The 12,017-nt window shown below is 42.9% G+C and overlaps 1 protein-coding gene across 2 annotated transcripts in view; it reads right to left on the bottom strand.

Moving 5' to 3' along the window:
* The window catches only part of bckdhb (branched chain keto acid dehydrogenase E1 subunit beta), a 156,085-nt gene that overhangs the window by 84,671 nt on the left and 59,397 nt on the right, over window positions 1–12,017 (bottom strand). For both annotated transcript variants that reach the window (XM_034175413.1, XM_034175412.1), the window contains exon 7: window positions 11,403–11,500. In XM_034175413.1, the coding sequence (XP_034031304.1) occupies window positions 11,403–11,500 (98 nt within the window). The remainder of the gene's footprint in view (window positions 1–11,402; window positions 11,501–12,017) is intronic.

Genomic DNA, 12,017 nt, shown 5'->3' with positions numbered 1-12,017 from the left:
GAGCACTTATCAATGACATCGGAGTTTGTAGGTATCATTTACATCAACTACAACAAAGCTCCCACAGCTTTTCATTTTCATTAATGTCAAGTCCACCAGACAACTACACATATTCAACTCTTTATATTAACTGCTGATGTATTAAACTGCTGATTTATCAAATAAATGGTTACAGCTGACATCTTATCAAATAAGGAGACTCAGATGACAAGGTAAAACCTCTTAAATCATTCTAAAACCAGTTTTAAGCAGAAATGAGGCACTAATCAGTGGCACATTGAAATGACTGAAATGACAGTGATTGCATCAGCCAGTAACTCATGCAGCTGCTGCGCTCTGATCACTTCCTCCGTCTTTTATGATGAAATAATGCTGAATTTATGAGAAAATAATTGTTGTAGAAAAGCTTCAGAGATCTGTCACTGAGACAGATGATGACTGGACTGGAGGCAGTTTGAAGCAGAAACGAGGTGATAAACGGTGAACCGCAGCTGATGACGCATGCGCAGTGAAGTCAGGGAGGACAGATTTTTAGGGGGGGGAGCGTTCGGTCGGTGACACCGACGTCAGTTGCAGCTTTGTGGCTGTCTTTAATATTTTGCAGGACGTGTCCTTGCACACAGGTGCATCCCTAGTGGAGAACTGGATCAGGACCAGGTGTACACTTGGCTGCTGCAGGTAGATGATTACTTTCAGAATAAGGACAGACATGTTTGTCAGTCGGGATGCCAAGCTGCTCCATCAGGCGTTTGGGTGCAGCAACGTGACAGTCAAACCTGATCCAACCTGTTTTGACTTGTCTTTACTACTACAGTCCGTCTCAAGAACTTCAACACTCAGATATGCTATTCTGTGTGTCAATAAAAAAAATACCTTGAACATCATCCTCAGTCACTGTGGCGGCACTTACGATAGTAATAATAACAATAATAATAAAAATAACATCACAGCATCCTCAGATTTCATTTCAATGGCCAAAGAATAAATGAATGAAGCTGTAGTTTTATAATACTGAATTGAGGTGCAGGTTTAGTCAACATTTGCATCCATCTGTGATGCTCTCAGGCACATACTGCTTCACATGGTGAATTTCAAACAATTTCATCCTCTCCAGAAAACTTAATTGAAACCCATGATGACCTTTTCAGCTACCCAACTGACTAATCGAGCTGCTCGGTGGAGATGATCAATCTGAATCACAATGGGTAAAAGCTGTTAGCACTCAAACAAGTTAATAAAAACTAGCGTGTACCCCGCCTTGCGCTCTATGACTGCTGGGATAGGCTCCAGCCCCCCACGACCCTTAACTGGAGTAAGCGGTTGAAGATAAGTGAGTGAGCGTGTTGCCTGTGAGAGTAGTTGATGTTTTTCAAGGGTGGTAATAAATTATGCAAAGTTTCTATAATGACTTTGAATGGCGTGAGTCCAGAATGTTTTTAGAACCTTAGACTTCAACAGTTTTTAGAAGACAAACTCAACCCTTTTACTTTCTGATAATTATGTAACTTTTTAATGTTAATATCATTCCACAGAGACGGCTCTCACTAAAGTGGTGATTGATCTTCTGCTTGCAATGGATTCAGACACCACTACAGTTCTGGTGCTGTTAGATCTCAGTACTGCGTTTGATACCGTGGATCATCATATTCTACTTGATAGGCTGGAGATTCATTTTGGGATTACTGGGAGTGCCCTTGCATGGCTGACGTCATACTTGACTGGTCGTTCTCACTGTGTTTTGTACAGTAACACTACCTCTAACCTTAGCGACTTGAAATTTGGGCTTCCACAGGGGACCGTCTTAGGCTCCCTGCTTTTCTCCTTTTATATAGCACCCCTTGGTCACATATTGCGGGGCTTTGGGATTACCTTTCACCACTATGCTGATGGTACTCAGTTATACATGCTGATAACTGCTGTTAATCTCATCCACATAAAATCCTTAGAAGATTGCCTTACATCAGTGAGAAGTTGGATGTCTAGCAATTTCCTAATTTTAAACTCTGATAAGACTGAAATGATGGTTCTTGGTCCAGTGAGACATCGGCATCAATTTGACCAGTTAACGCTCAGCCTAGGCTCGTGTGTTATACATCACACTGACAAAGTGAGGAACCTTGGGACTACTACAATGTTCTATTTTCTGGTTTACCGCAGTCCAGCATTAGGGCTCTCCAACTGGTTCAAAATTCTGCTGCCAGACTTTTGACAGGAAGCAGAAAGTTTGACCACATTACACCCATTTTGGCGTCTCTTCACTGGCTTCCTGTTCCTATGAGACCAGATTTTAAGATTCTGCTACTAGTCTATAAAATTGTTCATGGACTGGCACCTCCCTACCTAGCTGACCTAATTAAACCTTACGTACCGGCCCAGGCTCTGAATTCTCAGGGTGCAGGACTACTTTGTGTCTCTGGGGTGAATAAGAAGTCTGCGGGTTACAGAGCTTTCTCTTATCGTCTCTTTCTCTTATCGCAAATGCCAGCTCTCCCCAGTTTGTCCATGATCGAAGCCACACCCACACACACAACTTGCTATTAATACAGAGATGCAGGCTTTAGACTCATCCTCACAAATAAGAAGATAAAAGAATTCTCAACAGAGAAAGTATTGGAGCAATTGCAAAGACAAAAGGAAAGCGTTCTTCTACTTTGGTCATTAGAATTTTTTTTTTTGTACTATAAAAGCTGAAACTTTTGGCAGCATGGTGGTTTAGTGGTTAGCACTGGTGCTCCACAGCAAGAAGGTCATGGGATCACTTCCCGCCCTTTCTGTGTGGATTCACCTCATCTTTTCCTCATCAGAATAAACACATTCTAGTCACTTATTTAATATTCTTTAATAAGATGCAGTACACAAAGAGGAAGACATACAAAACACACTGGGTTAAAATATGATTTAGGATATATTGATCCTGATTAACTAAATTAATCAGGATCAAGGCAAATAAATACATATTTATTTATGTTTACTGTGGGCCGGAAGGCCTTTAAATTCCTGAATAAAATTCTTTTGACTTGACTTTTGATTAACTAAACTAATAAGCACTAGATTCACTGAAGATCAAAACGCTGATGCCATAAAACGTCTGACCAATCATGAGTTCTTCATAAGATTTTACTGTATTTATTAATTTATTATTAATTAATTAATGAATTATCAAAATATCAAAAATATAAAAAAATAAAATAATTCAATTTAAGATAGCACTTCTTTAAGAGCATCCTCGATGTTCTGCAGATGCCCCGTCAGTAAGACTCAGCGGGCAGAGGAGGAGTCTTTGACTGGCTCAACTTAATCCTCTGCTTGCGTCTGTGGCTTTAAATGTCTTTTTTTTACCTATATATTTACTGAGTTTCAACTTTTACACAGAAATAAAGTTGCAACACAAGTATAGCACAAGTAACATAAATACAGCAGAAACAAACCAAGGCAAAAACATGTTGGTTAAAAGGTCATCCTAAGCAAAATCGCATGAGTCCATCCACATGATATATAGCAATCTTACAATGCAGTGGGTTAGGTGACTACCATTAAACAGAGGGTGTAACTGCCCACCTCAAGGTTCCTTCAATAGATGAGTCCAGTCATTGTTCTTCATATATTGTATATAGTTTCCCCACACTTTTCCAAATAGCTCGTCTTTAACTTTAATGCCGCGTTCACACTGGGCGCGACGCGAGCGACTGCAGCCACAGGTTGCCATGTAATCCCTATGTAAGGACGCGTTTTGGCGCCAAACCGCGCAGCGCAACGCGATGGACGCGAGTTAAGCGACACGAGTGAAGCGATTTTGAGCATTTTGCGCGTTTGTGGCGCGATATTGCGTTGCCTCACGTTGCGCTGCCCTCCTCCCCAAGTTCAAAAATCGGAACTTTTTCGTCTCGTCGCGCCGTGATGACCAATCAGGGACTGAATATGTAGTGACGTGGAGATGTCTGGAGTTTGACTGAAGATGTGAACATGTCCTGTATCTGGTAGCAGCCTGTGAGCAGGACTTGTGTCTCTTTTGTCCTTTATTTCACAATCATGACAGAGTTTTTGGAGCGAACAGCAGCACCACAGCAGCGGGGAGCGGAGTTTCTTTTTATTTTTCTTTTACGTGAGCGCGCGAATCGTCCTGGAGATTATTTTACTTATTAACTACACAGCTGTATAAAGCAAATGGTGACTGGTCTCTAAACACAATTATGACAGAGTTTTTGGAGCGAGCAGCAGCCCTACTTGCAGCAGCAGGGAGCGGAGCTTTTTCCTTTTTTTTTACGTGCGCGCGAGCGAATCGTCTGTAGAGAATATTTTATTAATTAACTACACAGATGTATAATAAAACAAATGGTGACTGGTTTCTAAACACAATTATGACAGAGTTTTTTGGGGGAAGAGCCAGCTGCAGCAAGCAGCGGAGTTTTTTTGGGGTTTTTTTTAATTGTTTACATGTGCGCGCGCGAACGGGACAGTTGAACTGGGTCCTGCAGAGGTGGAAGGACCGCTGAAAGCGGCCGTCACCCAGACACAGCTCCTGCAGCAAATGATACTCTCTGTATTGGGAGCTTTTCACAACAACTCGCTCCGTGTGATCAAGGTCCGTCATGTTAGCTTGACTGACAACCGGAGCCGGCGAGTGGAATGGAAGCTCCTCCTATTTGATGACGCACCGGGGCGAATTGTCGCAGCGAAAGTCCACCCAAGCAGAGCGACACACCGGGCGAAGGAGGCGCGTCTGTCGCCTGGCAACCCACGCGAATTTGTAGCGTCTGATCGCGCCCGGTGTGAACGCGGCATAAAAGTGTAAGTAGTTCTTTCCAAAGGCAAACACAAGAGTAAGTTCTTTAAACCATTGTGTGATACTTGGTTTATCCATCCCTTTCCACGTTAAGGCAATCACTCTTTTGGATTGTAGTAAATAGATGTTTATAAAGATTTGTTTGTTGTGATTTACATTCTGTCCTTTTGGGTATAACCCAAGCAAAATAAATAAATAAATAAATAAAAACTTTGGTTCTAGCTCAAATCTGGTCGACAAGACCTCTTGCACTACCACTCTGACCTCTTCCCAAAACTCTTTTATTCTCAGACATCCACAAGCAGTGCAAGAGTGCACCCTCAGCTTGGCGGCATCTATTACACAAATCTGGGATTTTACTATTAAATTCGCTAAATTTTTTCTGGTGTGACATATACACTCATTAGTAGGGATGGGTATTGATAAGATTTTATCGATATCGATGCCATTATCGATTCTGCTTATCGATCCAATTCCTTATTGATTCCCTTATCGATACCTCACGAAGGCCTTGTGAAGTAGGCTTTACAGGTTTTCTATGTATTTCATTGAGTCTTAAAGTAAATAAATATGAAATTGGTCACTGTATCCTTGATCTCTGGACATAAATAACAATAAACAAAACAGTGTTTCACTTTGAAGTTATTAATTTCGACTGGACTCTATCGTTCTAACTTGACTCGGGAGAGAGCCGCGCAGCGTTTGGAGCTGTGTGAACAGAACGGAAGACGATTCTCGTTTCTTTCTCGCAACAAGACAGGAGTCCCAGTTAGTAACTTTAATCCGCGCAAAAGTGACTCACGATTGACATATTCAGGGATGAAAGTGGTGAAAAACAAAAAAAAGCCGAAACCCAAAATTACCCCCCAACACCACCCGCACGAAAATGTCTCAATTCTAGAAGCTCTGAAATGCAATCTGGGACTATTCCAGACAATAAAGTGCAGTGAGTGCAGCATCCATTTAGGTGAGAAAAAAACCCAACTTTCCTTATTCAAATTCATTCCAGTAGTATTCTGCTCTTACTAGGATGCAGCAGTTTTCTAGTTTGGCAGATAGTTCTGGAGGAAATCACTGAAGAAATTGACACATTGAAAATATGGTTTAACTGAAACGAATTGTCAATAAACTTAAATAAAACAGGGATGAAGTGGAGGTGTAAGAGTCACTAGGTGTTCACAGGAAACATTTATTTCTGTATGTATATATGTATTTATTTATTTATGTATGTATGTTCATTGTTAGTTGCTTTTATATTTAGGGCCCGAGTAGGACAATTGTTGTGTGGGCCGCTGAAGAGGAGGTACTGCTGGCCCACCACCACCAGATGGCGCCCTGCTTGGAGTGCGGGCTCCAAGCACGAGAGGGCGCCGGAGCCACTGGGAGTGACAGCTGTCACTCATCCTCAGCACCAGCTGTCACTCATTCATCATCATCACCATCACCATAAAAGCTGGACTGCAACTCCACCTCCTCGCCGAGAAATCAGCTACCATTCAGGTAACTTTCTCTGCTGACTCAAAACATTGAGTAATAATCTGTACTTCTTTGCAGCCGTTTTCCTGTGGTGTGTCCTCATCTGTGGGATTGGCGTTTGGTGTGATCTGCGACGGCTTCGCTTCACACTCCAACCAGATAAGTGGTTAGACAGGAGCTGCACGAGTGTGTGATTGGAGGTGGAGGTTCTCCCTCCTTTACTGAACATTGACTGTGGGATTACTGAGTGTGCGAACTCACACTCATCAGGACTGTCTCTGTTTTCTGCCAGCAGTACCGGGTCTGACTGCTGAAGACAGCGGCCACCTGGGGCGCAGGGCTTGGCGGCTCCGGTGTTCTTCAGCTCCGTTGGTGGTGGAAGCTGTGTGGGGATCCAGCTCTTCTCTCGCCAGGCGTCTTCTATCGTCGAGCCTGCCCACACGTCACCTGGTGTATGATCGACAGTCCACCATATTGTTATTGTCTGTACGTCGTTGTGCGATTCACAACACTAAATTGTTACTTTTGGCTTATCCATTGTCCGTTCATTACCGCCCCCTGTTGTGGGTCCGTGTCACGACACCTTCACAACAACAATGTCCTACGAGGACCCTATTTTAATTCGCTGTTTATTATTATTTATTATTATTAGGGCCCGAGTAGGACAACGTCCTATAAGGACCCTATTGTAAATGCGCTGTTTATTATATTATTATTATTTATTTATTATTATTATTCTCACTTTTGAAATCAAAATTTCGGCCTCTTCCCATGCTCAAAAACTCACCGAACTTTGCAAAGTCGTCCGGCCAGATCTGACATTCAATATTTTGGGGGTCGCGCACAAGGTCGCAGTGAAATCGCGAAAAAGCGCCCCATAGAAATTTTTGTCTTCAAATTTGGTCAACATCATCATGACCCCATGGTGATCAAAAGTTATCAAAAGAATGTAATTAAGTCAAACGGCGTGGCCGACAGGGTTTGTCAAACTTTGGTGAGCTTTTCGGAGCACACCGTTTCACTTCGAACGGCTGTCACGCCCACATACTTCATCATAGGTCCTTCAAACTTGCTGGACATGATGACAGCTCCACCCTGAACGTCTGGATATGTTAAGTTCCCACCTCCGCCATATCGCCCCCCCGGTGGTAACAGGAAATGTCCTATTTTTACTTTAACATGTCCTGATGTCACATAGTTAACCCAATCAACTTCATTCCACTTCTAAAACATGCAGAACAAGTTGGTGAACGTAGGCGATGATCACCGTGAAGTTATGAGTAACAGCCTCCGTGCGGCGGCGTGCCGAATATCGCCCCTTAGCCATGAAATTACGTTCTTCATTTTGATGGCTTTAATTCTGTCATATCATCATGAAAATTGATCCACAAGTCAAGCACGACAACCTTTTACAATTCACAGGGGTGTCGCCCATGGACGGTGCAAAATGCCTCAATAGGACCCCCTTGAAACTTTCAAAAACCCCTCCCCATTGGGGTTTTTTTGGAATAGGGAGATGAAAATTGGTACACGTGTGACTTGCATAGACGTACAAAAAAGTCTCTGGCACAATGGGTCAACTCCAAACAGGAAGTCGGCCATTTTGACTTTTCTTGTCATTTTGGCATGATTTCCACATGTTGTATTTGAACGAACTCCTCCTAGGAATTTTGGCCAATGCACTTCAAATTTCTTTCACAGCATCCAGAGAGGATATTGATCAAAAGTTATCAAAAGCTTTTCTCTATGTCGAAGGGTGGGGCCGCTATGGCGCTGCCATTTTCACCCTTTGCCTTGGAACATTATACTTAAACAGGTACTGATATCACATAGATAACCCCATCAACTTCATTCCACTTATAAAACACGCAGAACAAGTTGGGCAACGTAGGCGATGATCGCCGTGAAGTTAGGAGTAATGTCGTCCGTGTGGAGGCGTACCGAATATTGCCCCTTCACCATGAAATTACGTTCTTCCTTTTGACAGCTTTAATTTTGTCATATCATCATGAAAATTGATACACAGGTCAAGCATGACAACCTTTTACAATTCATAGGGGCATTGCCCATGGGTGGGGCAAAATGTCTCAATAGTGCCCCCTTGAAACTTTCAAAAAACCCTCCCCGTAGGGGTTTTTTTGGAGTAGGGAAATGAAAATTGGTACACTTGTGTGACTTGCATAGATGTACAAAAAAAGTCTCTTGCACCATGGGTCTACTCCAAACAGGAATTCGGCCATTTTGAATTATCTTCTCATTTAAGCGTGATTTCCACACATTGTATTTGAACTCCTCCTCCTCTGGATTTTGTCCAATGCACTTCAAAATTTCTTTCACAGCATCCACAGATGATACTGATCAAAAGTTATCAAAAGCTTTTCTCTATGTCAAAGAGTGTGGCCGCTATAGCGCCGCCATTTGACACTTCGCCAAGGAACATCAAGTCATGATAACTCCTTCATGCTTTGCCTGATTGACTTGAAACTTCACGTGTGATTTTTTTTTTTTTTGCCAGCTTGCACTCGGCTGAGACGGACGCATTTTCTCTTCTCTCCCTCCCTCCTTATCTTTCCTGCTTCTGTGGCGTGTTGTCTGTGAGGCTCCAGTTTTTGCTCTTCTGAAAAGTGACAAAAATGGATTTGTTAAAGTGGTCTCTGAATGCAATTGACACTATTTTTTCTACAAGACATTCGGGGGCGGAGGACCCAATCTGTCCTGCCGGGACGCATGTGATGGGCTACGTGATGGACTCGTGGAGGAGATGGCAGGTCATGTGCCTTTACACGCTGTCTGTGGAGGACATCGAAGATGTGTATTTATTTGGCTTGGGAGTGACCGGCTTTCTGCTGTGTGGTGCGGGCATAGCGCTGGTTTACTGGAAAATTTAAAAAGTGGACGCTGTTTTGACTGGGCCGTCCAGATTGCCCCACTTGATTGATTCGATTGGAAGGACAGTGACTGCTCAGTCGGCGGGTGTTAACCGCACGTTGGAAACCATCTCTGGGAGGATTGTAGCGCTGGAAAACCGCCTTGACCGTCAGTAAATGACCACTTCTCCTTTCTACATTCAGATGCATTAACAGCCACTTTGTTCTCAGAACTGTGGAATCTTTCAGGTGTCTGCTAATCAGACATTCATTTGGCTTCCCCAAGACAGCTGCACTTCAAGGCCGCTGCGATAAAAAACCTCCAAGAAGATTAAACACTCAAGCCTCGCTTCCCTTGTTTCCCCCTCCCTCAGCTTCTCCAGCTCTGACGTTGACTGTGAACAGTGGACTGCTCAGAGCTGAACCCCCCTCCCTTCCAGGATTCAGTCATGGCCGTTGTTTAGCGCCAAAAAGGGCTGCTACCGGAGTGTTCTGATAAACTGGACTTTCAAATCTTGGCTGTCGTCCTGTGTTCTTGTTTGTCTGTGTGTTTACTGTTCTCTGTGCTGATAAGTGCTGAGTTTTTTCCTCATTGTTGTGGCTTCTCGAAGGCAGCGACCTTGAGGGTTTTTTTCTCTTCCTTACCTTGTGTGTGCTTTTTTATGTGTTTATGTACCAGGCCGGCTTATGTCTGTTACGTGTGTGTTGTTTGTCTTTGGGTCGGTCATGGCTTGCTCAGCCCTGCTGTGACCTAAAGCAGGGATGTACATCTAGAGCTGGTCCCCGGGCGCCTTATGGCGACTTCTGCTCCTAACTGGCAATTAGGATGGGTTAAATGCAGTAGACACAATTCATTGTGCAGGGAACACGTTCCTTTGTGCATATGACAATAAAATTCTTTTGAATCCTTGAATCCTTGACAGTTGACCCCTGAACACACCTGGCCCCTCTGTTTGTGCTCTGAGTGCCCCCTAGTGGATGAACTAACAACATGTCATAACTCCTTCATGCATTGTGTGATTTGCTTGAAATTTGAACTGTGTGATGAGTGGTTGCCCTGTATGCACATGCCCACATCTCCTCACAAGGGCACACTCTGGCCTGGTTAGGCGGTCGCGCAGAACGAGGGCCCATATATGACTGCTTGCAGTCCTAGTTTCTGTTGTGTTTCTATTCAGGTTATTTTTGTCTCTTTCTCTAAAACTGTATATAATAAGTATATATTGTATACAATAATCATTAGATTATTAATATATAAACAAAAATAAATTTAAGAAATATTACAATATGAAAACAAATGCACCCGAACATGATGACAGCTGCAACTGCTTAATGCTAACTTTAACATTGAAAATGCCATAGACATGCTAATGTGTTAGCATCGCTACCATTTTTAATTTATAAAATATATCTATCAACTGTTTCAGAAGACCATAACAGGTCGGTTTAACATAGAAAAGGTAAATAATACTCATGCTCTTTAGGGTTTTAGCGGGGGAAAATTAAGCGAAAGAAAGAAAGAATAAACGAAGCAATAGATCAAAGCATTGCTTCAATCTGCGAACCACTGCTTCGATTGGTTCAAGGTTCAAAGCAAAGCCGCGCTGCAGAGAAGTTAGAGAAATGAGGGAAATGATCATTTTCCTGAGAAACACCCCCCAAAACAATGGCCACTCCGAAGGACCGATACAGAATCGTAAGCACAAAGCTTATTGATGTCGGTGGATCGAATCATTTCATAACGATACCCGAAAGGAACCGGTTCTCGATACCCAACCCTACTCATTAGCCAGTTGTATTGTTCAAGTCTGAGCCGTGTATTTCCCGTCCGAGTTTGGGCTGCTTTACATACACAACTCCATTGTTCCATTGTTATTTCCTCCCTTAAATCAGCTTTCCATGCATTAAGTATAGAAGCAGAGGATTCTGGGGAAGATGCAATCAATAAATTATAAAATTTGGAAATGATACCTTTTCTGAGAGGATTTTTGGTTAAAATTTTCTCCAATGGAGTCAGTGGAGGAGCTCTTGCAGACTGCCCTCGGTTTAGTCCCAATGAAGTTTATGAGTTGTAAATATTTTTTAAAGTGTTTGCGGGGAATATTGTGTCTGAAAATTATCTCCTCAAATTCCCATTATTAGCTTTAAATGTCAGTGGATATGACGCTTGGTTCTGTTTTTCCTACGGGCATGGAAAATGATCAAAGACAGACGGCAAATTAAAATGACCGAGGTAAGCCACTGAGAGCTGTTTAACAATGAAGGAGATTACCTACCTGTGTTCCCCAGGCAACTAATGTGACATCACTTCCTTCTTGCAGGATCTCGGCCTGTGAGAGTGGGACTGTATATGGCTCCACCGGAACCTGCTCCACTGCAAACACACACACACACACACACAAAGATTAAATATTCCATCGCATGCCCCAAGTCGTTTACATGAATACACATTACATGCTAAATAGGTGCAGGTCAATTCTGAACATATTTATTAATCATTTTCACGGTGCAGCCTGCGGTCTTTATGTAAAACAGTTCAGACCCCAAAGACCAAGTATGCGTCTCACTGGTGGAGCAGATGACAAAGTGGTGAAGTCAATCAATCAATCAATTTTTTTTATATAGTGCCAAATCACAACAAACAGCTGCCCCAAGGCGCTTTACATTGTAAGACAAGGCCATACAATAATTATGTAAACCCCAACGGTCAAAATGACCCCCTGTGAGCAAGCACTTGGCTACAGTGGGAAGGAAAAACTCCATTTTAACAGGAAGAAACCTCCAGCAGAACACCAGTTTTGCTGGAGGTTTCTGAAGTGACACCAACTGCATCGGCCCATCCCATGTGTATTTTCCACGTTTGTTCCAGAACCAGCAGCTGAGTGCACTTT

Source organism: Thalassophryne amazonica, chromosome 7 (genome assembly GCF_902500255.1).
Source record: "Thalassophryne amazonica chromosome 7, fThaAma1.1, whole genome shotgun sequence".
Taxonomy (NCBI): domain Eukaryota; kingdom Metazoa; phylum Chordata; class Actinopteri; order Batrachoidiformes; family Batrachoididae; genus Thalassophryne; species Thalassophryne amazonica.
Note: the sequence above shows the minus strand (reverse complement) of the source record. Positions and strands in the feature narration are given on the sequence as shown.